At 34.5% G+C, this 27,405-nt stretch overlaps 2 protein-coding genes across 8 annotated transcripts in view; one reads left to right on the forward strand and one right to left on the reverse strand.

Moving 5' to 3' along the window:
* The window catches only part of LOC106053120 (major egg antigen-like), a 74,437-nt gene extending 47,406 nt beyond the window's left edge, over window positions 1-27,031 (forward strand). For all 7 annotated transcript variants that reach the window (XM_056044012.1, XM_056044014.1, XM_056044017.1 and 4 more), the window contains exons 2-7: window positions 9,222-9,478; window positions 18,399-18,602; window positions 19,106-19,195; window positions 19,362-19,583; window positions 20,643-20,781; window positions 22,996-27,031. In XM_056044012.1, coding sequence (XP_055899987.1) covers window positions 9,368-9,478; window positions 18,399-18,602; window positions 19,106-19,195; window positions 19,362-19,583; window positions 20,643-20,781; window positions 22,996-23,204 — 975 coding nt within the window. In that variant the 5' untranslated portion in view covers window positions 9,222-9,367 and the 3' untranslated portion in view covers window positions 23,205-27,031. The remainder of the gene's footprint in view (window positions 1-9,221; window positions 9,479-18,398; window positions 18,603-19,105; window positions 19,196-19,361; window positions 19,584-20,642; window positions 20,782-22,995) is intronic.
* On the reverse strand, window positions 10,619-13,254 carry LOC106053119 (kelch-like protein 6). The gene has a single exon (XM_056044019.1). The coding sequence runs from the start codon at window positions 13,251-13,253 to the stop codon at window positions 12,510-12,512; it is 744 nt and encodes a 247-aa protein (XP_055899994.1). The 5' UTR covers window position 13,254; the 3' UTR covers window positions 10,619-12,509.
* Window positions 27,032-27,405: the final 374 nt, after the last annotated feature.

The raw sequence follows: 27,405 nt of genomic DNA on the forward strand, positions 1-27,405 counted from the left end.
CCCAGCCCCCCCCCCTCCCAAAAAAAAAAAGGTTGAAAAATGTAGCTTTACCTACGTTAGGCCCTTATTTTTTTTTTAATGCATCGGTACCACAACATTGAACACTTTAATGGAAAATGTACCAGGAAAAGTGAACGGATCTTTACTTTTTATGGAACATGATAATAAGACAACATATTTGTTTTATAAAGAACGTTTGGCTGTTTAAACACAAAAACACATATGAACAGCATTATGAAACAAATATGGCGGCATTGGTGGGAATATTTAACAAAAAGACACCAGAAAATGAGTCGGTGGTGAGACTTGTTAAAATGTTGCTCACATTTGAAGTAAAGAAATGAACCCATTTTCCGACGCCTGAAAAAAAACAACAACATTCCAATATCCCATTAAGTAATGTAAGTACTACATCCATGAGTTTCTCATAAAATTAGTTTAAAGTCAATTTCATTTTGTTTAGTTCATATTTTTTTTTACCTTTTCGGTCATGTGGCCCGCGACACGAGTGTCGGAAATTAAAATGGCCCTCTGGTCGAATTAGGTTGGGCATCACTGCTTTAATGGATCGGGTCGCTGAAGAAACAGAAGTATAGATGTCAAAGCTTATCGATCAGGTGTGTAGTGGGAAACTGGCGCCATCAATTAACTGAGACTGCAGAGTTAATTGTTCTTGGGTTTGCGCTGACAAAACACTTCAGCTCAGATTACATCCTTTCGTTTTTTGTTTCGCTTTTTTGTTTTATTTATATTATTATTTCAGCTTCGACAAACTGAGAACAAGTTATATTTTTTTTTTGTTTTAAAAAAAAATCAGAATGTTTTTATTTTTTTACCTAAGCTTGTGTAAAGAGAACAATTCTCTACATAATGTATATCATACTATCAGTGCATTGCCCCAAGACATACGTCATATGATAATGATGATAATGAATTTCAATATAACCAAAGTATTCACTATTCGCTCAACTGGGCAGTTTTTTTTTCTAATTTGTTATTTATCTAGTTCAAAAGTAGGCCTATTATTAATAATTATAATTAGATTGTACTTGAGAAATATCGTGTTACCATTTACCTGTAATTCTGTAATGTAATCGAAGAGTTTTCGAAAAAAATATTGGAAGCTTAGTTGTAATAATAAATGAAAATGTTATCATGGAATCCCCATAATGATGAAATTATTTTTAAAAATCAAACAAAACATTTGGGTTTATTAAAAGAAATCTTCACAGAAACAAAGCAACTAGAACAATAGAGCAGTGAGATTCATAACAAACGAATATTCACATTTGACTATAGTAACACCTTTAGTAAATCTTTAAATTTAGAAAGCCTTTAGGACAGAAGACTCAAAAGTAAAGTAGCAATTATACATAAAGCACAGAACCATAATCTTCAAATACAAAAACAAAATTTAATAAAATACTCTGAAAGACATAAAGATAAAGGCACATTCCTCGTCCCATATGCTAGAACAAATTTGTACAAATACTCCTTCTTCCCTAGTGCTATTAGAGCATGGAATGGGTTGCCTGAGCTAGCCAGGAAAACCAGTGACTTGACAGAATTTAAGTCATTGGTTAATATGCATGACTAAATGCATGACCCGTAGGACGTAATCATTTTCTTTTTTTGAAGTAACGTCTGTATTATATAAGATAAGATAAGAACAAATACAAAATAGAGCAGTGAGATTTATAACAAACGAATATTCCGATTTGATTAAAGTAACACAATTAGTAAAATCAATAAACTTAGAGATACTTCAGGACAAAAAAATAAATAGCAAAGTAGCTATAATAATAATATAATATAATAATAATAACACTAAACCATAATTTACAAATAGAAAAACAAACCTAATGAAATACTCAGAAAGACACAAAGATATAGGCACATTTCTCATTCCATAGAACAAATTCATACAAGTGCTCCTTCTTCCCTGGTGCCATTTGATTATGGAATGGGTTGCCTAAATCAGCCTGGAAAACCAGTGACTTAGCAGAGTGTATTGATTAACATGCTTGACTAGATTGACACATGAAATGCGTAGGACGTAATTATCTTCTTTTTTTGAAGAAACGTCTGTAATATATAATGTAGAAATGTAGTATGTGGGGGGGGGGGGGGGATTCTAGTTAATGACACACACAAAATGTTGATCGATATAAATACACAAAAGAATGTGACACATTGACACATACTTACATCACAACAGAGTGAGTATAAAGGTTTAGTACAGTGAGAACTATTACAGGATATTATTGTTGTTGTGATTGTTGTTGCTCTCTGCTGTAGTTGCCAAAAAGATGTAAGGACAGAAATGTGCTTACATTTGAAATGTTTGCGATAGCTCTCTCTCTCACTTACTCTCTCTCTCTCTCTCTCTCTCTGTCACTTTTCGTTTAACTATTTTTCTTTCTCTCCTCTTATCTGTCTCTATCTCTCTCTCCTCATTTTTTTTCATCATTTTTTTATCTTTCTTGTTTTCTCTCTTTCTATCCCCCTCTTTCTCTTTTTTTCTTCACTTTCTTCACCAACACACACACACACACACACACACACACACTTTCAATCAATACACATCCATATTAAGCCTTCCCAACAAAGGGACATAATTGAACGACCCAATCTTAATAATTCCTTTGTCCTGCACGTATCATCTCCCCTTCCTCTTATGCTCCCCCCCCCCTCTCCCCCACAACCTTGTCCCCTGGCTGGTTATACTGTCCAGTGGGGGGAAAAAACTGCATGAGATGAATGACTTGTTTACCCCAGGCTTGAAACAGGGGATACAATCAATAGAACGTTAAATCTGACCATTTGTCTAAGTCTCTTGCCTCTCTTAGTGACCTAGTTTCGTGGAGTGAGATATTTGTTTCGTATTACAAATTGCCTTCACATATTTGAAAACCTTATGTGCTACTCATCTCGTTCTGGTATGTTCTTTATTTGAATACAATTAGCTGCCAACAAAAAAATGTTATTTAATTCTACTTTATGATTAACGGGCTTCTACTTTAATTACAGGAGATGATACAGATAGGCCTTATTTTGCACAGATAATTGGATTCTTTTTTTTTTTTTAATTGCAAGAGAATGAGAGAAGAAACAATAGGGAGGAGTTGGGAAAGAAGGAACGAAAAAAATATTAAAAAGTGGAAAGTAAGGGAAGTGTATGGTAGATAGAAAACAGACAGACAGACAGGCAGACAGAGAGACATACTTACAGACAGACACAGACAGACAGGCAAATAGATAGATAGATAGATAGATAGATAGATAGATAGATAGATAGATAGATAGATAGACAGGTAGATAGATAGATAGATAGATAGATAGATAGATAGATAGATAGACAGGTAGATAGATAGATAGATAGATAGATAGATAGATAGATAGATAGATAGATAGATAGATAGATAGATAGATAGATAGATAGATAGATAGATAGATAGATAGACAGGTAGGTAGGTAGGTAGGTAGGTAGGTAGGTAGGTAGAAAGATAGATTTCTCTCGCTTGTTTTTCTCTTTCTCTCTCTCTTTCATTCTTCTGCTCGCCCACTCTATGTCTTTGTCTCTATGCTCTTCTCTCTCTCTCTCTCTCTCTCGCTCACACGCACTCTCCCAGCATGTAATCCGTTTCCAAGATCTATAATGGGGGCAGGTGGGGGGGGGGTGTTCGTTCAGATTTTCTAGGGACAAGGGGAGAGGCAAGTGGAGGGAGATCAATGGCTTTGACCAGACGTGTGGACTTCAGCCTTGACCGATTCAATGGATTTTTGTGTCTTCATATTTTACGTACATTTGCAGTGTAGGCAATAAAAGTACATTCTGAGACCGTAAGTGGCAGCTTATGATGTCGGTTACCTACAATATTAAATGGATACAATCTTATCCACGGATTCATTCTTGTAAATCTGGATAAGAACTAAGGATTTAAGTACAGAAGATTTTGCCGGCTTGCATGTCATTGACCCCGATACCTTCTTGTCTGCACGACTCAGGTCAAACTGTGCTTCGCGCATGTCTCGTGTGTCTTTATGCAAGACAGCGATCTGCCGAATTCAGTTTAAAATGGTCAGGGGAAAACATGCACCATTAGGCGTAGTCTGTTGGGATGTTAAAGAGGCATGGATTGGGCGAGACCGGATTGGGCGAGACCGGATTGGGCAGCTCAAGGACTCGGGCGGATGACGATGACGACGATGAGTATCCAGAACCCTTTGTAGATGGGTGCTTCTTAGTATTGTTATGATTCTCTCTCCTACTCAGGCCTTCTGTAAACACTGCTAAACACAACACAACACATCAAGAACTTGGCAACAAGGCTCCAAATAATCTGGTACTTTAATAATGGGCTAATAAAATAGCCAATACGACACAATTGGCAACACAATCAACTAAGACAAGGTTAGACTGTATATCACTGTACTAAACTCATCAACTCTACTGTCTCTTCCTGGACTCGTACGTTTCACTGGAGGACTGCACCAGGACCGACTTCATGGTCGACTAACAGTCCCGTCTCCGGTCTTGAACTGCCGCTTTCCTACACACTGTGTCTCTCGTCTGCGCAGGCTTTCGATCACATGACCATAACATTGGTCATATTTGCATGTAACCTTAGTACTGTCCCTTGTCCATCGCCTGAGTTCACGTGTGTCAGCTGAACCTACAGTTAACCCTTTCGCGCCGCCAATAGGGTTATAAGAGTATAATGCAACAATAAACTTCTAAATGTTCCAGAATCTGATTTCATCCAAGACTTCTAAGGAAACCATAAGTCATGACGTCTTTATGAACTCATTGTGTCTCCTCATTAGGAATTAAAGTGCTTTCGCCTTCAGTTGTGTACAACATCCTTATACACTCACTAACGAACCCACTGTAGCCTCTCAGTGCTGGATATGCTAAAGCCCGAATTTGATCCAAAAATAAAAATATTTATGTCAGTGATGTACGTAAACATAAGTCGTCACAAATTCTTTATTTTTTTACAAAGCGTATATAAGCTACGTCTGTCTGTCTGTCTGTATGGTTAAAAAGATTTTACACGTTATTTCTCCCACACCCAATGTCCCAATCTTAAGCTGATTTTGCACAGTTATTTCTTTTACCATACAACACAAGAATCAATTTGAAAAATTAACCAATTAGTTAATTAACTTCTGGTAATCAATCATTTTTATTGGAATCCTGAACAAGGTAAAGAAATCGTACTAGACACATGTGGTGTTATATGTTGAATTAGTCTCCCTGAGCTCTGCGTGAACATTTTTTAATGCATTTATCCCAACTGTCCAAACAAGTGATTGGATTATAGCTAAACAAACACAATACTATTGGTGGTAAAAAATATTTCTAATCGAACAGATGTATTATGTCTAGGTCAACCATAGATATATATGTGAATGATCCAACTAATTGGCACAATTACAATTAACATAAGCTTCGTTTTTTTTTTAAAGTATTTTCTATGTTTTTCTTGTTTTTTTTTCTCCTGCACATTAATGAGTGGTAAATTAAAATAAAATATATTATTCTAAGAATGCGAAACTGTTTTCTAGTCATTGCGTTTTTTTTAATTTCTTGGGTTGTGAGCACGGAAACTTAAAGTCATCCATCGATCTTCTATCACCGCCACTCATTGATCAAGGAACATGAAATGCACCAAGATACCTGTGTATAGTCGCTGAATGAACTCTTTATGTTGTCTGTTGTATTTATGTGTATTTTTTTTGTTGTGTTGTCTTTATATGAGATAAGAGTCCTTGTAATCACAACAAATTTCCGTAAGGATCAATAAAGCAGACTTAGTCTTAGTCTTAGTCTTCTCTTCTGTCTTTTACGCTTTCTTCCAACTAGTCATTTTCCATGCAAGCTTTTCTTGTTTTTTTTTTGTTTTTTTTGCAAGATTATTAGAAATCGTCACTTTATATATCAACTCTTTCAACTAGGCCTACATGTGGGCCTTCATACAAAAACTGTTGTTGTTTTTTTTCAACTTGCATTTTGTATGTGATTTATTATCATTTGACAAGTTCAAACGTTTAAATAACTATTTTCAAAAATGAGATCCTCAAACTTCACGATGGCTCGCTAAGATTTCATGTGATGTTTGTATTGACAATGTCTCTATTCAACTCATATCTTCATGGAACCTTGTGGGGAAAAAATGGGCACTGATCTCGAAAACGGCTCTAACAATGTTCCTAGAAATTTGCCAGTTGATGTATATCGTTGTGAAAAGAATTACTAGCTCGTTGTCCATTCTAGGACAAAATCTAGCTTGACCTATATAATTTTTCAAAGTAAAAAAAAAAAGGAAATAAATTTAAATTTGGCTAGAGAACCAGAAAATATTTATCTTTAACGCTCTTTTTGTCTTCGGAAGTCAACGTATTCGTTCAAGAGTTGAATAAATTCATGTTCAGGACCATTTTGCGCATCGTTTTCTAAATTTAGATCTAAAGGCCTAGCATTGCAAAATTATAAAGTCTTTAGATCTATACGCTTAACCAAGATTCTTTCTCGGAAAGGGGGATGGGGGTGAAAAATGTTCAATTGTTTTTAAATCCAACATTTATTAATTATTATTAGAAAAAATAATTGATCTATAAGTTGTATAAAGAAGGTATTGTCGTATTTTTAATGAAATACTTTTTAAATATTTTCTTGTTATTGTATATCAAATACAATCCACACATTGTCAAAGTATTAGGGCCTACTGTTTACATTAATCTTGTCAAAGTATTAGGGCCTACTGTTTACATTAATCTTGTCAGAGTATTAGGGCCTACTATTTACATTAATCTTGTCAAAGTATTAGGGCCTACTGTTTACATTAATCTTGTCTAAGTATTAGGGCCTACTGTTTACATTAATCTTGTCAAAGTATTAGGGCCTACTGTTTACATTAATCTTGTCAAAGTATTAGGGCCTACTGTTTACATTAATCTTGTCAAAGTATTAGGGCCTACTGTTTACATTAATCTTGTCAAAGTATTAGGGCCTACTGTTTACATTAATCTTGGTTTTATTATTTTAAGAAAAAAAAATTGGTTATTTTGTATTTTGTATTATTTTGAATTTGGTTAATCCACCATGTTGTGAAGCACACACACACACAAATCAATATCTTTCTGAAGATGTTTTACAAAAAAACATTCCACTTTGATGTAAGCAAGGGAGATAAACCTGATTCGCCACGTCTGCACAACATACATGATAACCGCTAATCTTTCAATCTATCTCCAGTCACTTTTAATGAATTACTTTGTTTATAGCGGATTATATTTTAATCTAAAAATGTCACATAGATTTCTTTGTAAATTTGTTTCACTCCTATTCTTCTTTTTTTCCCATTATTCAAGTTTTTAAAGACGTTCTTACGAAGATATATATTTCTTGTTATTGTATTATTGTTGTGATTATTAACCCCACTAGCCTTTATCCAAATTTCAATGAATATTTTGTAACAAAATATTGTTAGAGCGGTGATGATTTATATAACAGAAAAGCACAACTATGTACAAGACTTTAACAAAATATATATTTTAGTAGGGATTTTCAGATATGGCGGATAACTTATAAATAGATAGCTATTCGGTGCATCCGGTGTACAGAATATAGAAAATGTTGATAAACTAAATTTGTGTGCACTTATCAGCACTGTAAAGTAAAAGGTAGTTCCACTTTCAAACCTTGCGGTCTTTAGGGCAGATGATGTAAAGGTCATCTGTTTCTGTGGCCCACGGTTAACGAAGATGTCATGTGACCAGCACAACGACCAACCGCCTTTACTTTTCCGCACTTAATGTCAGGCACTTATTAAAGCTGGGTGGACTGAGAGGCGCCCAGAAATCTCGAAATTAAAAATTCTAGTCTTCACCAGGATTCGAACCCGGGACCGCGGCTCGGAGGCCAAGCGCTTTTCCGCTTATCCCCCGCGCTTTCTTTCAGCACTGTAGAGTAAAATATTTAAGCTCTTTGAAAAGAGCTCCAACAACCTATCCAACCTATTCATATCCGTTCACAAGTAGCCGTTTTATGGCTGATGTGGGAAGGAATATGGTGGCGTTTCTCCGGTAAGCTCGGCCCTCGACTTCGCCTGTAACCCGAGCCATCGATAATCTCATATGTCGTAGGGGCGCTGTGACAGTTCGCTTAAAATCTTTCCACTTTTTTTTTTCCGGTTCAGCAGCCGTACTTTGCCGTTCTTTATCAGCGGAAGTATCAGCAATAAGGATGTAAAAAATCTATTCGGATCCTTCCTAAACAGGACAGCCGTTCAGACAGGCCGATGGTAGGGAGCTTCCTTTGGCCAAGTTTCAAGAGTCTTCGACTCTTACGACAATTATAAAGATGAAGAAGCACCGTTGCCTGAGATCGTTTCATGTTCTATGCATCAATATTACGTTTTTCAATGTTGTGAATTCATGTTTAATAATCTAAACCAGTGGGAATTGTGACTCCCAGTCGTAAACATCTTTAAACTTTTTTTTAACATCAAGACTAAAGACCAGGAGTGGACTGGCTATATGGGCATTCGGGCAAATGCCCGGTTGGCTTGTACTCAAATGGACTGGTAGGACCACAGTAACCTTATCATTTTTTTTTTTAATTCCCGTCTGTTTTTTTTATAAGATAAGGGCGGCATGGACGCCACTGCGGCACGAATTAAATTGTTAAAGGTTTTATAGTATCCTCTTATAAAACGGTCCCTCTAAGTGACGTATTTTTAAAAAATCTTATATAGACTCTACTGGGGCCGAGTAATTTAATATAACACATTTTCCGAAATAATGTAATAGCATACATCTGTAGACAGTGCTACTAGATCTAGTAGGCTTCATCCTTTTGGCGCCTACATACTTAGTGACTTAAAAGCAACATAAGGCCTATATTTCTTATAAGGATATAGTGTTCACTGTGTGCATGTGTGCAGCTATTGATAATGAGGACAGGTAAAATTGGATGTCCATTATGTAATGTACAATTTACGGGCCGGATGGTATAATTATGCCCGGCCGATTTTGAAACCCTGTCCCGGGCCTGTCCGCCCCTGGTAAAGACGACTAAATAATGGGAGCACATAAATGGGTAACTGAGGCTGTGTGCCTTTGAGATCTGAATTCTTTATGACTTAAGATTGAATTAGATATTTAATTAATTAATATTTAATTATCTTTAATGTGCTCTGTTTTTATTCTTTCAGAGTGTACCCCATATTTTATTTCTAATCGTTGGATAGCTACTAAGAATACAGTATCAGACCAAACGGCTGGCCAAGCGAAGAATAAATTGATACAGGGACAGTAACTCCTGTTCGAGCTGCGGTTATCTCGCTGACAAACCAACACAATGGCACAGAGGACGTATATTTCTGAGATTCACGTGCCTATAAAAAAAGATGACATGAGTTTCCAGGACCGACAGATTAAACAGTGGAGCGAGATGGAGAACAGGATGCAGGTACAGAGGCACTTCCTTATCATCCTCTCAGTTCTGCTTTTATCTATGTCCGTAGTTAGATAAGGTATGCCTTAGAGATGGGAATCGAACCCAACCTTTAAAGTTCGGGTTCGGTTCGGTCAGATTTAAGTTTGAGTTCGGTTCTAATCGATGACGAGTATAGTTCGGGTTCGGTTCGGTTCTGTCAGATCTAAAGTTCGGGTTCGGTTCGATGTTAGGAAAATAGATATAAGCAAAAGTGTGTACATGTAGGCCTAATAATGTTCAATTTAATTTATAAGATAAAACAGTGATGTCTCAAACTTTAAGGAATAATCGGGCTGTTTTAATTTCCGACACTCGTTTCGCCGGCCACATAACAGAAAAAATAAAAAAAAAACATTAAAAATATTTTTTTTAAATAAATTATCCCTCTTCATGGTAAATATTCTCGTCAATCATCAAATCGTTATACTCTTCGCGGTGAATCAAAAGAAGACAACCCAAAATGATTTAAGTTTTCCAAAAATTAAAAATAACTGTCCAATCATCTCACTGAAAGTTGTTTTTAGTTCTTAGTAAAAAGAAAAAAAAAAAAACATAGCAAAATCTTCGATTCAGTTCGGTCAAGGTAAGGACAGTTCGTTCGGTTCGTACCGATCAGTTTTAAAGTTCGTTTCAGTCGTAAGTGAGGTTCGTTCGGTTCAGGTTCGGCTCGTTTCCCGTCTTTACTATGCATGTATATTATCAAATAATTACAACAAGCAGTATTTAGAACCACGTAGAACATGGAAAATTTGGGACGCACGCCGGTGACCCTATTTATAACCCTACCTGCTGATGGTTAAAAGACGTAGGTGATATCACTCACAAGAACATAAAAGGATCTCCGGTATGTCTTGTAGGCCTACACTGCGTGTGGCTGAGTGGTATTAATAATTTGGCTGTCGATCTGAAGATTTGAGTTTGAGACTAAGATTAGAAATAGTCATAGATAATAATTTTCAGCTAATCATAGGCTGAGAGACTTAGAAATACACAGACACCTACTCCCAGTTCCAGCTATCCCAAATATGCGAAGAACGACCCAGAGCGCTTCATACGGTAGCACGTAGAGGCGCTAAAGAAGTAATATTAATAATACAAATAATATTATTATTAAAAAATTATTATAATAATGTGATTTGTTTTATTTCTGAAGATCTAATTAACACATAATTGTATGAATGTGAAGTTTCAATGTGTTTATAAAACAAGCGAAATAAAAAATAAATCCTTTCTAAAAAAAAAACAAAGCTTATCTAAAGGGAGAGAACTTAAAACTATATCTACCTATAATGTACAAGCTATTTCCCTTATTCGATATCAAACAAAATAATTAATTATCAATAATTAATTGACTAATTGAGTATTTTTGTTTATTGATTCATGTTTTGTTACGTACAATACATAATTGTTTAAAGTATCTACTTGATCATATAATGCGTGAGGGAGAATTAGCGTTAACCATTATTTAAGGGGACTAAACAACAAATTTAGCCATATCTGTGAATACTGAAGTATTAGTCTCCCTTGTTGCTATTAAACAAAATAATGAATTACCAGTAATTAATTATTTAATTAGTTACTTTTTTTTTATTGATTAGTGTCTTGCCTATATCAATGAATAACTGTGCAAATTTTAAACTTGATCCGAGAATGGGTCTGGGAGAAATAGCGTGCACAAACTTTTTGTCATACAGACAGAGTGAGTTGATATAAGCTTTGTAAAAAAAGATATAATCTACAAGAGTAAAATATGAAACTCAAAGGCAATAACACATACACAAACACACACAAGCAACTATTTAAACTTCTGGTGTAACCAAAAACTTCTTTAACAGGACACTGTTCAAGAAAAAAATAACCCTGTCGTTCTATAATCTTAATTCTTTGAAAATGTTTAAAAGACATAACATCCCATTCTCTGGGCATTTGTGGATCAACACCATCTCCAAATACGAGAAGCTGCTGGTTGAAGACGATAGCTGCTTGCAGAATGAAAGGATCTCCCCACAGCATGGACTGAAACTCTATATTCAAAAACTTGTTGCACTCTGCGCTGACCTTCCATAGAGCGCCACTCTCTTGCAGGACGAAAGTGTCTTTCCCTTGGCTGAAGCTGGTTATGTTCTTAGCAGCACCAGACATGCTGTCCACAACAATATTGGAAGTTATTGTCTGAGTGTTGAAGATTTGAACCATGGTGGTTGTGCTTTCGTCTGACTCGCTACCAAACACGACTATAAGATTTCCACATGTGGTAGCGGTTAGGTTTTTCATGGGTATAACTAAACTGCCATAATTCTCCCATTGGCCACTTCTGGGAGCTTTTTTTTCCTCTTCGACATTAAATCTTTCAATGGAATCACAATCAAGACCTCCAATAGCATAAAGATAATGGCCGAGCCAAACAAGTGCCTGCTGCTTTCTAGCAACAAGGAGGTTAGCAACAGGGCTCCAAGTATTAGTGTAGGCATTATATCTACTTGCAAACTGACTGCCGGAATCGTCAGTCCAGTAAATATCATTTTCATATGAAACAGCTCTGCCGCTGTCGGTTGGTGTTACGTCAGCCACTGGCAATGTATCATTATAAGCAGCTGGTGTGTTAAGTGTTTGGTCTAAAGGTAACGAAAACCATTTACCGTTTGAGGCTCTACATGAAAATTTCATAGGTTCCCCTTTAGAAAGGGTCAGTATAACATTTTGATATAAGCTTGCATTCCTGTGGATGCCATACGTGGGACAATAGCCTTGACGTCTGGCAGGCTGGAGGTGGTAACGTAAGCTTTCTTGTACAAGACTAAAAGCCTTTTGGTCTTTCAACACTAGCTTGTTTTCTATTAGATTCTGCAAACATACTCCACTAACTAAAAACAATTTGCTAGCAGCCAGTAGCTCAGCTAGAAAGATGTTTTTGCTTGTACGACAATACGCTTCTTTCTCTTTTACACTTGAAGAATCGACATCTTCCTTGAGCTCCGTTTCACTGGTTGGGTTCGCTACTTTATCAGCTTTTTCTTTTTTTTTTCTTTTTATGCTTTTTGGAAGCGACCAATGTGCCCTGCTCTGCCTGCTTCGTCGAGTTGGATGTTTCATCTTTGTCCTTTTTACCCTTTTCGCGAAACTCAGCATACTCCAACGAGAGCTCGGATTGACGTAAATTAACCCAGTCTAATATTGTTTCAACAACCACGTCTTCTGAAGGGACCCACAAGTTGTCGTCGCTAACCAAGTTCTTCATGTCTTCAAAGTCAAGATACAAAATATCTTCCAGTTTTCTCAGGTAATCAAACTCCTGTATGATCACACTCCAAGACTGATCCATTAGTTGTCTGGAATTCAGCAACTTGGCATTGATATAGATGTCTACACTACTTTCTTTCGATAGCCTTTTCAATTGGATCATTTCGCAGGCCTGTAAAAGATAATCGATTTGCAGCTGATTGGCAGCATGCCTCACATTTGATACATTGTCAATGGTGAGGATATCTCTGGCGTAGTACACTGACTCTATTATCAATTGGAAAACTTCAGCACTAAGGCCCTTGACCTCGACCTTCCTCTCTAAATCTTCTTTCATCCCAGACTGAAACATTGCTCGAAAATAGTCTGAAGAAGCACTCAGCATAAGACGATGACATTTGAACTCTCTGCCTTCAACAGTCACAATGACGTCATCAAAGGGGCATCTTACCATCTGCGCTTGAATTCCTTTTACTACAGCCCTGGCTAACTGATCTGACATCGCCATGCTAAAAAAAAAAGAAAGCCATTCCTTTACAGCTGCAAATGATTGTGTAGATTTTAAAAATATGCGAACCCACAATATTTGAAACAGTAAATTAAATTGAAGACATTTTGTTTGTTTTGTTGTGACTAAATCGTCTTCATATCCCACATGACTACTTCAGTAAGTAAATGGAATATTGACTATAAAACATACTAGCCGACCCGCGGCGTAGCATACGCTATTTAGTGACAATGAACACTTCCTGAAAGACACAGTCGTCCAAAATGGGGTGGGTTCCAAAGCGAAGAAGGCGAGCCAGAGAAGCGTACGGGGACAAACAAAGACTGCCACAATGAGAGACCTGTTAGCAAACCAAACCAGCCGGAATCGAAGAGAACAATGAAGAGCCAACGTGGCTCAGACGACTGTAGGAGATACCAAAGCGATTGAGGACACAAGAGCGACTGATGTACACACTGCTGCGGGTACACACTGTTGCGCATGCCTGGGGAGCGAGGAGGGTTCGAGAGGATGGTTAGAGAGTCGGTGTGCGTGCGTGGTTTCCCGCATGGTTGGGCGACGTAGAGAATTATATATACAGATTACGACACATACCGTATCATGTGTCGGCCCTGTTCCAGTCGTAGGTAAAGCTAGTAAGGCAGAATGTGAGCTGAGTTTGAGTGGGCTACGTAAGCGCCGGACCACTGGATAGTGAATAAAGGGTCAGTTAAAACAAAAGACCGGACAGAAAATTAAAACGGAAATTTGAATTGTCTCACGCTTCTCTGCGGTTGTGCCGAGTAGGGGGTCCGTGGTTTGTCTGTGCCTACAATATTTCGCCACAAGTTCTTCACTACATTCACTTAAGATCGCAAGCAAGTGCAACTGTTGTATGATTATTCACAAATTTTCTTTTTGGTCGAGCCGCTATTAAAATTCGCGTTGCCGTATAACCGATGTATCCGCTAGCCTTGAGAAATAAAATTGCTTGTTTAGCAATTAATTGATTTTGTAATAATATAACTAACCACAGTTGAGTATCAGTGAATGGCCCTATTTGGTCCAGAGGCGTAGTGAGCAAATGTGCGTACCTGTAGAGAAACTTTATTGGCGCCACCCCCCCCCCCCCTTTATATGAACATCACATAGAAATATAGGCTTACAAATAAAAAGTATTTAATAAAAAATAATACAAACAACATTAGAATGTATTAACTTACTAAAATATCTACAATATTTTTTTTTGGCGTCTCTCTGTGTATGGAGCCCCCCCCCCCCTTTAAGGGTGATGCCCAAGGCATCGTGCCCCCCCCCCCTTACCACCCCCCCCCCCCTTTTCTGCTTTAGTCACATGAGAAACTGCAAAGGCAAACGATCGTGTCTCGAGACGTAAGAAGCCAAAAATAAAACTTTAATTTAGAAGCTATATTTGAAGCACAAAGTATTTATATAACTAGTCGATCGGCGGCGTAGCATACGCCGCTATTTTGCAGGGCCGGTCTTAGGCCACTACAACCTATGCGACCGCAGTGGGCCCTGCACTTTCATAGCACCCGCGCTAATTCAAGGTGTATAAATTATTAAATTAAACCATTTTATAACTTAAAACAGATTTCTCGCGCCCTCCTGTCGATTTATCAGGAGCTCCTGGAAATCTCCCGAAATTGCAAAATATACGAAAAAGTCCTTAAAATATACGGAAGTATATAGACACTAAATATCAGGGCCGGATTTAACCATTGTGGGGCCCTATGCAAAACGGATTTCGCGGGGCCAAGTTTGGGTAGGGAAGCGGCCCTGATATTTAGATAAACTTTAGTATAGGCCCACAAAATCTCTCTTCAACGTCATTTAGAGAAGATTATGGTTTGTGCGCATCTTAAAAGATCTGTTTACTTATAGCCAAATACGGAAAAAAATTGATTTTACCAGCTGTTAAAGTAGTTTTAAAAACTGTTTTACGCAAATGTACATCTGATATTATTTTAAACACATTTCTTTAAGCAACAATACTGTAGGCAGGGCCTCACGAATACCAGTAAATTGTATTAAAATTTTATAATATTCTTTTTAAAGGCAACAATTCGTGTTTAAAAAAATAGCAATATCATCTAATACACTTTTATGTCTAATAAAGTCTAAAGCATTGTCTTAAATACACTACATTCATATATAGTGATTCAAGTAGACCTCGATTCTTTATACATACTAAACGTTAAACAAGAAACTTAAGGCCTTTATATCTTATAGACATCGACTTTAGTGTGAGTATATTTGGATGAATCTATAAAGAGACAAACAAAGTTTTAAGTCCTAGAGATAACATGTCCAGTCACATACGAATTCTATTGGTAAGGTGGAGTTGTCGCAAGATCTCGATTTGGTCCCGTTACGAAGTCCTTCATAAATGACTATTATTATTTTGAACATTGTAGCAATGCGTTGATTGGAATCAAAATGCAAAAGAATTAAATAAAAAAAAAAAGAAGGAACAGAAAATAAGTCAGATACAAAGCAACTATTGCTGGAGTCCTGTGCAAAAAAAAAAAAAAATTGTAAAATTATTCATGTTTCCTCGCAAGCACCAGAGATTCTACAATCTTATGATGTCAGCATTTATAAAAAAAAAAACAGGCTCAACGTCATAAGAAACACTATTACCAAGACGACAAAATCGAAACTCAAAGATGCTTTGCTCAAGTATGAAGTTGCCGATAGGAAAACAAGGTTTCCAAGCTATTGAGAAAGAAATATATGGCCTGTGAGTAAAGTAAATTTTAGAAATATATGGCCTTGTGAGTAAAGTAAATTTTAGAAATATATGGCCTTGTGAGTAAAGTAAATTTTAGAAATATATGGCCTTGTGAGTAAAGTCAAGTTTAGAAATATATGGCCTTGTGAGTAAAGTCAAGTTTAGAAATATATGGCCTTGTGAGTAAAGTCAATTTTAGAAATATATGGCCTTGTGAGTAAAGTCAAGTTTAGAAATATATGGCCTTGTGAGTAAAGTAAATTTTAGAAATATATGGCCTTGTGAGTAAAGTAAATTTTAGAAATATATGGCCTTGTGAGTAAAGTCAAGTTTAGAAATATATGGCCTTGTGAGTAAAGTCAAGTTTAGAAATATATGGCCTTGTGAGTAAAGTAAATTTTAGAAATATATGGCCTTGTGAGTAAAGTAAATTTTAGAAATATATGGCCTTGTGAGTAAAGTAAATTTTAGAAATATATGGCCTTGTGAGTAAAGTCAAGTTTAGAAATATATGGCCTTGTGAGTAAAGTCAAGTTTAGAAATATATGGCCTTGTGAGTAAAGTAAATTTTAGAAATATATGGCCTTGTGAGTAAAGTCAAGTTACCCTTTCATTACTTGCAATCTATAGTGCAGATGATGTTAAGGTCATCTGTTTCTTTGGCCAATGGTTAACGAGCAGGGTGTCATGTGGCCAGCACAACGACCAACCACCTTTACTCTCCCCAACTCAGGTAACCGATAGAGTCTTCACCGAGATTCTAACCACTCCGCCACTGCGCCCCCATGGCCTTGTGAAATAATGTTAAATAACGGAGGATGAAGAGTTGTGTTTGAAAATCGACGTCCATATGAAACTGTATCATAAACAATATGTTCGTTGATGGAAGATCTTCAGATGACTTGAATGTGAATGTCAAGTACACGTATATGTTAATGTATATGGTAGCAGGAATGTTTTCACATTAAGAAATTCTCAATCCCAAGTGTAATACTTTATTCATTCAGTATTGGAGCTTATCATCTAATAATTTATTCATATAGCTAACTACTTTTGATACACAATGCGTTTGGGAACATGTATGATTTGATGCCCCTCATGTGACAAACAATTTGTGGGCCGGATTGTATAGAAATGTCCGGTCCGATTTTGACACTCAGTCTGCCCCTGGTGGTGTGAGTTATAACAAAAGCTTCTTATGTAATTCTTTGCAAACAACATATACAGTTTGGGATCAGCGGCCTCGCAGGCTCTGACAAGGTGTAGCGCTGTGTGCTGCATACTGCCTTATCATCTGCTCCTTATTTTTCTTCGGGGTTGACCCAGGAAACGGTTCCCATGTTTGGGTATATCTGCAAAGGCATCAGAAGTTTGAATTCAGATTTCCCCCTGATAGGTGGGTTGCAAGCCTAGGCTAATGAGCCACTCCTGACCAAAGCTTACTGGTTTAGACGCCGGTTACTTCGCCCCTTCTGCTGTTTGAGAAAACAGTACCGCGGACCCAATATTTGAGTCAGACGTGAAAGATGAAGAAATACAAATACAGTGATACTTAAGGCCAATTAATTAATTAATATTTTTTATTTGAAGAACTACTTCATAGAACAACAAATTCCTATATGAAACATAGTATCCCTAGCAACGGATGATGAACCTGCAAAACAAAACCCCACTTTTCCAGTGTCTTTGATGGTTTCAGTAATACATATTAATTGTGATTTTAATTGGTTGTAAATTTGAATTTTATCAATAAAAAAGATAGAGCTCTCTAATTTTAAATTACTTATTTACTCTTCAACTCACTACACTTAGAAATTACTTTTAAAAAATTGAGGGTTTTTTTTAACCTATTTTTGGATTATCTCTCCCCCCCCTCCCCCACCTACTCTAGTATGTTCGCTGATTTTTTTGGTTTGGGAGGGGGGCGATTGCATCAATCCCGCTCCCCCACCTTCAATTTTCAAGTGGGGGGAGTCCATTTCGTTTTGTAGAAATCCCAGTTTTTTAACTATATTAGTTACATATATATATATATGATAAAAGCTACTTTTTGATACATATTTAAACTAATCTTTATATTATGTTGTTCCCTTCTGGTATCTTGGCCGCTTCTGTGGCGGTGGGGAGTGGGGGGGGGGGGGCGATTGCATCTACTGCCCTCCCTATTCTAGACTTTTGAGAGGTGGGGGCGGTCCAATTGTTAAGCAGAAATCATAGTGTGTGAACAAAATTATTTGAATATCTTTATGATATAAGCTACGTATTGATATTTGAACACATGTGTATATCATGTCACATCACACTCATCTCAAATTAAATCATTAGTAGATATACAATGAAATAGAATTGTACTAGATGGTACTAGGTCTAGTCCTATAGATAGTAGCAAATTATCTTCCTTCTCTTGACAGGAACGGAGAAAACTCTGGGAAGATGAGTTTGAGCGCATGCGCCAAGAGTTCTTCACGCTCAAACCCACAGGGAAATCTCCACAGGCACTGACCTCTATGAACCTGGACACTGGCATGAAAAGCATGTTTGAAACTGACGCAGATGGCGTGCAAAGATTTAAAGTCAGATTCGATGTCACAGAATTCCAACCAGAGGAAATACAGGTAGATTTAAGTTAATTATAGTAGGCCTAGATCAAAAGCCCCCAGTAAAAGAGTGTTTCTGCAGATAGCTCAGATAGATGCATTGAACCAAAGTACCAAACTGAAGTGAAGAAAAAAGTGAAAGTTAAGGGGGGGGACTAAGTGGCAAGTGGTATATTTATAGAAGGTATACCTAATTATGTTTACAAATTAAGCATAAAAGAAGTTCTGAAAAAAAAAAGTTATTACTCTGATTAGGCCTATAAGACATTTGTCGGGAAAATTATGTTTTTAGCCATTCTGACTACATGATATCTTTAATAAATAGTTTCTTCAAGCCCAAGCCCAATAATCACCTTAGCCATAACATAAAAACTTTCTTATAATTAGGCCTGTAGATTAAAAAAAAAAAGAAGTGCTAAAAGGTAATGTTTTGAGATTTTTATGGTAATATTGTCAGTCTTTTAAAACATAGCTATGCATTCTTATAAATATGGTTAAAATGTTTAATTCATGACAAACAGGTCAAAGTTCAAGAGAACAAACTGATTGTGAATGCCAAACATGAAGAGAAATCAGCACAGACGTCAGTAAGCAGAGAATACAGTCGCCAGGTGTGAATCCATGCCAAATATCTTTATACTTATACCCCGCCATTAACATTAGAAGTTGAATTTTTATGAACTAGAGAGGGGGACCCTAGCAATGGAGTTGAATTATGTTCTGAATATAAAAATCAAAATTAAGCTGAATAAAATTAATTTCACTCTACCATTTCAGGTTGACATTCCAAGCAGCGTAGACCAAGAAAAAATGCAATGCGTCCTAAGTAAAGATGGAATACTCAGTGTGGATGCTCCACTCTCACAGCCATGTCTGACAGGCAGTGATGCTATATTTCCTATTAAAAGTGCATCCCCACTCAAGTCTTTAGATGTGGCTACACCTGTCAAAAATCCAATTGTTACAGAAGCTGATGGTTCAAGAAAACTTAGACTTCAGGTACAGATATGTATTTGATATTTTGGGTTTTTGGCACATCAGCACAATCACTCAGGGGTTATTCTCCCTAAATTTTACAGTCACTAAGATAGTAAAAATAATAAAAATTTATTAATTTAAAAAACTCTGTTGTAAATATTTAATATTCACAATTTCTCTTCCCTATCCCAAATCAAACCCTCGCAGACGATCCCATCTCCCGGACAAAGCAGATCTTACTTTAAGTTAAGAATTTAAGGACAGTGGCATAAAGTGGAAGCAGCAAATACAAATTGTATAAAATTAAATATGTAAAGTCGTGCCTTTGTAAATGTACCTAGACCAATAAAGATTTTATTCAAAATTTATCTCATAGGTATTAGAATTTGTAAATATTAAAGGGAGCAAAACTGTAGATAAGAATTGGGTAATTTTTTTTTCAAATAATTTTTTATTTGGCTTATCAAATATATTTTATGTGATTCAGACTTGTGATTTAAATTTGTTTGATTATTCTATTTGAATTTTTTTATTTAAGCATTCAGAGTTTCTATTCTTGTATTCATTCAGTGGTTTATTTATTTTGAGGTCAAGTTGTGTTTTTTTCAGTCAAGGAATCCTCTGAAATGTATCAACATAATTGAATCAATTATCACAGCTGAGAAGATGAAACAATATCTTCAACACAACTGGACAGTGTCCTTTTTTTTTAAAAAAAAATATTTCAATAGCTTTCAAGAAAGATATCTGTATGGCTGTTGAAATAGAATTACATTTTGTTTGTTGTTATTTATTTGGGTAGAGTCAGCTTCAAAAGATATTAAAGTCCAATTAGGATTTCAACTTTTAATTTTTTATTTTTGTAAAATAGCCCTATTCTGAGCCGCTTATTTATTTATTACAAAACCCTTTTCAATTATTCAGTTAGATTATGAAACTAATGCCATTCCTAAATTTTTTTAAAAAAAAGGTCATCTATAAATTCAGACTGACCTCATTCACAATAACACTATCACCGCCATGTCCCTGTTAGGATTAGACATTACACTTGTATTCACATTGTTAAACTCTCTGTTCCAGGTAGATATTGGGGAGTTTAAGCCTGAGGATGTGGTAGTTAAAACCATGGACAGGAAACTGATAGTACATGCTGAGCATGAAGAAAAAACATCTGGTAGAACTTTACACAAAGAATTTAACAAAGAATATGATTTGCCAGGTAATTGCGACTTGATACATTATCACAAACTTTTTCCATTTGGTCTTCCCCAGTTTCCTAGATGTACATAGTTTTCTCTATTATCATTCTTTCATTTTTTTAGGAAATCCAATACCTGATTTATAGTCCTTTTTTATTGATATATGCATTTGACTGCAGTCCAATGATATGCTATTCATATGTATAATTTGATCTAAACAATGATTTTAAGTCATTGGTTAACATGCATGACTAGATTGACCTATGAACATGCATAGGATGGAATTATCATCTTCTTTGAAGGAACATCTGTATTTTATTAGAAGATAAGATGTTGAGATTTTGAAATACTATATAGAAAAGGTTACTTTAAAAAATTTAAAAATCATATTTAAAGGGACATAACCAGAACAATGTTCAATAATGTTAAAAGTTTGTGATACTTAGAAAACAATAATTGATTAAGCCAATTAATTTTTTTGGAATCCTAATCCAACTAAATTTTTCCAAAGGTTCTGGCTTTAAAAAGTTGCTTATATCAGCTTAAAAATCCATAAAAATATTTTTAAAAAATTGAATTATTAGACTCCAATACATAAAATATTGCAACCTATGACATCTACAATAATAATATTTACACTATGAAATGATAGCTCAAGTTCTACCATACCCCAGACATAAGAAATTTTTCATATTTGTTCACACTTTCACAAAGCCCAATTAAGCAATTAGCTGTTTTTTTCACTGATTCATTGTTAAGATTGTATCACTCAAATGTGTTTTCTTGTTCATTTTTTGTTTTGATAACTTTACAGTCTGTTTGATCGAGACCAATCGTTGTAGTAGGCCTATGACCTGCGACATTCCAACCAGTGGTAAGCTTAGACCAATAGCTTGTTGCCATGTCATGATCTGTGACATGCAACAAGCTATTGGTCTAAGCTGCCCACAGGTTGCAACATTACAGATTGTCACATATCAATTTAATAAACCAAAGTATAATTTAAAATAAGCTATATCAAGTATGGGATAACAGGCTGCAGGTGTCAGAAATACCCATGACATACATCAATCAAGTAGCCTGACACATCACAGGAAGTGATTTTGATTGGTTGAAGAAAATAATTTCATTGGTTAAGCCAAGTGTTAAATTGAAAGTTAGAAAAGGCGCAATCGAGAACCTTCAGTTGGAATGTAAATTTTGTAGAGATAGGACGTACTTTAGTTTTGAGTTAGAATTTGTAGAGATCAATCTTGTATTTTATTAAATCTAGTAGTAAATTTGAATATTTTTATTATTGAACTTTGATACAAAGTTATTATCTGATACAGTTTTAATTCTGTACATATAGTGATTCCAAGTTTTGAATTAAAGTTCAGTATTCGATTTAAAAGGGATGTTCATTTATTGAATCTCTAAGATAGTATTTAGATCTAGAGTAAAACATCTATAGAATCCCTGGCACATCACAGTAACTTCTTGTAACATCTGACATCTCAAGAAAGAGTCTACAACTTTAGCACTTCTCAGCACTATCAATGAATTAGCACTTCAATCAACAAGAAGAAAAACTTGTGACACAGACTATTGTTCTACTATAAGATTGATCTTGGTTTGATTGGTTCACTTATTGTTTATCCTCTGTAGACTGGGCCATAGAGCATTCATTTTGACACTATGTAAATAATTAGTGTATTAAAAATCATTGACAATAAATCAATAAACCTTTTATCTATAACAGATAACTTAATATACATAAATATTACTATTTATTTAAGTACAGGCTAAAAGCTAGGCATTCATGACAAAAACAGAAACCATAGAACAATTTTTTTTTTAATCTTATAAATTACAAATTTTTATGGATAACAAAGTAGTGAAGAAAAGAACATAAAAGACCTTTTGTTACCTTTTATTTTTTCTACTCTTTCCTTCCCCATGATCTGAATTCAACAAATGTTTAACCTTCCCTTGCAGTTATTATAGTTATACCTTAGGCTTACTGTATAACAAAAGTAAAAAAATTAAAGTACTCCTTCCAGTCTATATGGCAGAAGATGTAAGGTCACCTCTTTCTATGGCCCATGGTTAACAAGGGTGTCATTTGGCCTGCACAATAAACCTCCTATACTTTCCCCGACAAAATGAAGGTATCATTCAGAGATGGTTATAAGCAGATTTTAAAGATTCTTTTCATTCATGATTTTTGTAAGTGGATTTTTTTTTCTCTACAGAATCTGTCGATCCTTCTACAATCCAGGCATATATTGCAGATGACAAGCAGCTGACAATAGAAGCCCCACTTAAACCTGTCCAAAGAAAACTTTATTCCGTCACACAAAGCCAAGATGTCCGTAAGGTAGTTGTTACTAAAGAATCCTCAGTCACAATAACTGACGGACAAAACAGGCCTGTGGTCACAATTAGTGTTCACAGGAAGTGAGATTGGTCAATCAGTGATTTTAACAAATTATTTGTGATTTCAGAATCATGAGCATTATATTTTTGTGTATATTGACATGGTATTAATATGATCTTTAAAGTAATATTTTATTAAGAATATATTAAACTATTTATTTATTTTATAAAGACTATATTTATCAACTAAAACATTAATATAAAAGTTAATTGAATTTCAGCTGCTGTGAAACAATGGACAAATATTTTTTTTAAGTCCTATTTAATAAAATGTACAAAAAGCCATATAATTTATTTTCATTTTTTACTTTGGGGTGTGGAGAAAAATAAAGCCTTTAGAAGCATGCATACTTCTATGCCATGTAGCTTTTTGCTTAGCATATGTAATCATTATTTTGTTTGTTATCTAATGAAAAACAAAAGGAATTTCAAGATAGTGTCATAAAAAAGACACTAGCTAAAAGTACATTGGTTGAAGGTCTCTTCCTAAAGTAGACCTATTTACAATTAGGGCTGTGAGCTAAGTTTATAAGACACTAGCTAAAAGTACATTGGTTGAAGGTCTCATCTTAAAGTAGATCTATTTACTATTAGAGCTGCGAGATAAGTGTATAAGCTATAGTCTGATGTTGTGTTGTATGGCTGTGAATACTTCTCAACAGACAAAAAATGTTAAAACTGGTATGTCCATAATTTTTAGTTGTCCATTTATTTATTAATTTATTGTTGTTGTTTTTTTTTCAATTTAATTGATAACTTTTTAAAAATTTCTAAACTTTTTTTTGCTATAATACAGTCACTTCAAAAGGATGTAGACTGTTTGCTAGTCATATTACTGTGTGCTGTCCAAGTGTGTCATATTTAAGCACTCATCACACCTATTTCTTTTATCTACTGTTTATATTAGTCAAACTGGTATTTTTGCTTACACTAACAGCCTATGAGCTTAAATCAATATTTATATATTGGTGATTATTAAAGTGTTGTAGTTATTTTTATTTTGTTACTTTAAAAAATATAGGGATTGTTTTTTATTTCACATAAGTTTAAAGTTGACAGATCGTAACTTGTCAGAGCACAGAATACCTTCTGTCAAGACTTCTAGGCCTGAAATATTTGTTCATAGCCCATTCATTACATTTCAACACTATATGACTAAAGTTACAATTTTACTTGTGCTGAACTTCTATATTACTGCCGTCTGTGTGTACAAAGATAAAGAGATTGTGTTCATCTTTAATAATAAGTGAGAAGCTTCCATTTATAAAGGAACAGTTTATAGACTACATCCATTCATCCAATTTATTGGGCTAAATTATTTAATTAAACTAAAATTTAAATTTACACATTTCTTTTTCTTTATTACATATTTTTATTACAAGGATGTATTTATACAAAAATGTATTCTTGCTATTAAAGCAAAACATGCCAGTCATTTTATATTAGAAATTTATGTACAAAATGTATTTAAATTTTAAACTAATTTCTTAAAATTATTTCCATAATCTCTTTAAAAAGGATGAACAAATGATAACTCAGTATATTTCTTTACAAACATTGTTTATTCCTACTAACTAATTGTTCATGTACTCTCAGTGTTCTTCAAGTCTTGCTGAATAGTTCATCAGGTGAGAATGTTTATCTAGTGCAATAATAACATTAAAATGTGATATTTGATAAAAATATGCATGTTTCGTTAGAAAAATTGAGTTTGTTTAACCATTTGGCTTACATTGTTTTATAGCTATTACAAAAAAAAATATGGATTTTTTTTTTTAATTTTTTTTTTCTATTCTCACTGTTGGAATAAAAAGAAACAATTTAATCTTTCTCTGCAAAACATTTTGAATAAAAAGAAACAATTTAATCTTTCTCTGCAAAACATTTTGAATAAAAAGAAACAATTTAATCTTTCTCTGCAAAACATTTTGTATAAAATGAGCTTCTTCCATAAACTTGAAGTCAGTAAAATTGATTTGGGGCCTAGTTACTGAGTTGTAAAGGGCTTGGCTTTCAAACTGAGAGGGTCTCAAGTCCAAATCCTGAGGACTGTGATTTTAAATTTCTGGAATTTTTTTAGTAGGCCTATAATCCAGACTCCACCCAACTCTAATAAGTATCTGGCATTTATGTTGGGGAAGTAAAAGCCATCAGTTGTTGTGCCAGCCACATGACATCCTTGTTAACCCTAGGTGCAGAAAACAGATGAGCTTTACCATCATCTGGCCCCATAGATTGCAAAGTCTGAAAAGGGGTAGCTAAAATTTATGTGGAAAAGAAGTCATATATTCTAATGCATTAAAATCTGTACTGTTACATTGAAATTTAGAATTAAATATTCATATATAATTTTAAAATGTTTTATTCTGGATAAATATTAAGATATTATAACCAGTTTTTTTTTTCCATCCTGGTTTGATTCATAGACTACTATCTAGGTCTGAAATAATGCAAACTTACCCACGTTATGTCTTCATTTTGAATTTGTTTTTATACATAAAAATTGGAAAACTGTTTCAAGAAGTCATATACTTCTTAAAAATTGTCAGTTTTAATTCATGGTTATCATAAAATCAACCAGTCTTGCAAACCATCTTGTTAAAACAGATTTTTTCTTTCCATGCCAATCAATGCATAAATATTTTTTTTAAGGCATTAAAGAAAAAATGAACATTTTTTCCAAACACGAATTAAATATCCACTATTATTCATAAAACATTATGAATGTATTGGTCGCTAGTCTGATGGGATTCAGGCTGAAAGAAGTGTGCTTGGCGTCAGCTTACTTTTTGATATTATTATTTCTATTGGTCGCTACTTAGGTAATCGTCCAATGCCTTCTAACTTTTTGAAGGCATATTATGGTTGAAATATTGTGCCAATGTTATGAAAGTGTGTAAGTTTCAACCACAGACCTATATATATATATATATAGGTTTCAACATTTCAGTGACTTTATTAGTAAAACAGCTTGTTCTCTATACCACATTATTCACAACATTGAACCCATTTTTTTAACAGTTTCTTGTTGCAACATTAAGTACAAAATGTATAGTCAATTGTGTAAGTTCAATCTGGCTGATTGTAATTCTTCATGATTAACTCCTGTATTCATTGCTTGCTTAGTAAATGCGTTTGTGAACTATGGAAGTAATGAACAAACTGGCATCAGTTTATAAACATTGCTGATACCTATTTCCTTATTACCTATATATAATTTTCTACTAAGTCAATCATCGGCTTAGACCTATATTGCACATGCAATAAATACTCTGACATATACAAAATTAGTAAATTAATGTATTTGTTTATGTTTTAAAATTTCATTGCCTCTTAAATAGAAAGTGCTTTAATTTTATGGGTACCTGTTATTACTGGACCAAAGAAATAAAAAGGATATTCAGAATAAAACCTCCAGTGTATAAGAAATTATATTAATTAGTTATAACTTTAATTAAGTCTGTATATATTCATTTCAAAAGAATTTTTAGATTTTAGACCAAAATAATACAGAGATTTGCTCCAGTAGATGTAGCTTTGTATCTGTCAAGATTTTATTAGATAGAGCTGTGACTAGGCCGTTATTTAGAATTTTAGATAGACATTATTTGTATTCTATTCTATATACAATCTTTTATTATTTGTATTTTTGGTCCTTTTGCTGTATATTTTTTCTCCACAACAGACCTTTAGTTGAAATGAATGTACTTTTACTGTTTGTCTGAACCATATATATTTATATATTATAATTGTTTTACAAACTTAGCAAGTATTTCTAAGGAGTTTTGAAACTTAATGTTAATTCCTGATCCATTTGATTTCATCAAAACGGAATTAAAAACTACAAAAATATCTTAATGAGTTAACTTTTTTTTTTAACACAAATATGAAAAAATGGTAAAATTGCATGTGTTTAAAATAATGTGCTGCTACTATTAAAGTTGGGCATTCACAAACAAAAGTGTCATATTGGAGTTAAGCTTTTCTTTGTATTTGATAACTGCACCAGAAATGCAAGAAAAAGACAGAAAAAGAAAGAAACTAAGAGGCAGACAATAGCAAAAATCAAGAGGTCAACAAACTTAAAATTGACATCTAGGAATTTTTTGTTTTGTTTTGTTTATTTTCTTCTTCTCCCTGTTCAATTTTGACAAGCTTTTTAATTATTATTTTTTCTAGTTACAGTCTTTTTTTTTTAATTTTATTTTTAAATTTAGACTATACAT

Source organism: Biomphalaria glabrata, chromosome 10, assembly GCF_947242115.1.
Source record: "Biomphalaria glabrata chromosome 10, xgBioGlab47.1, whole genome shotgun sequence".
Classification (NCBI taxonomy): Eukaryota; Metazoa; Mollusca; class Gastropoda; family Planorbidae; genus Biomphalaria; species Biomphalaria glabrata.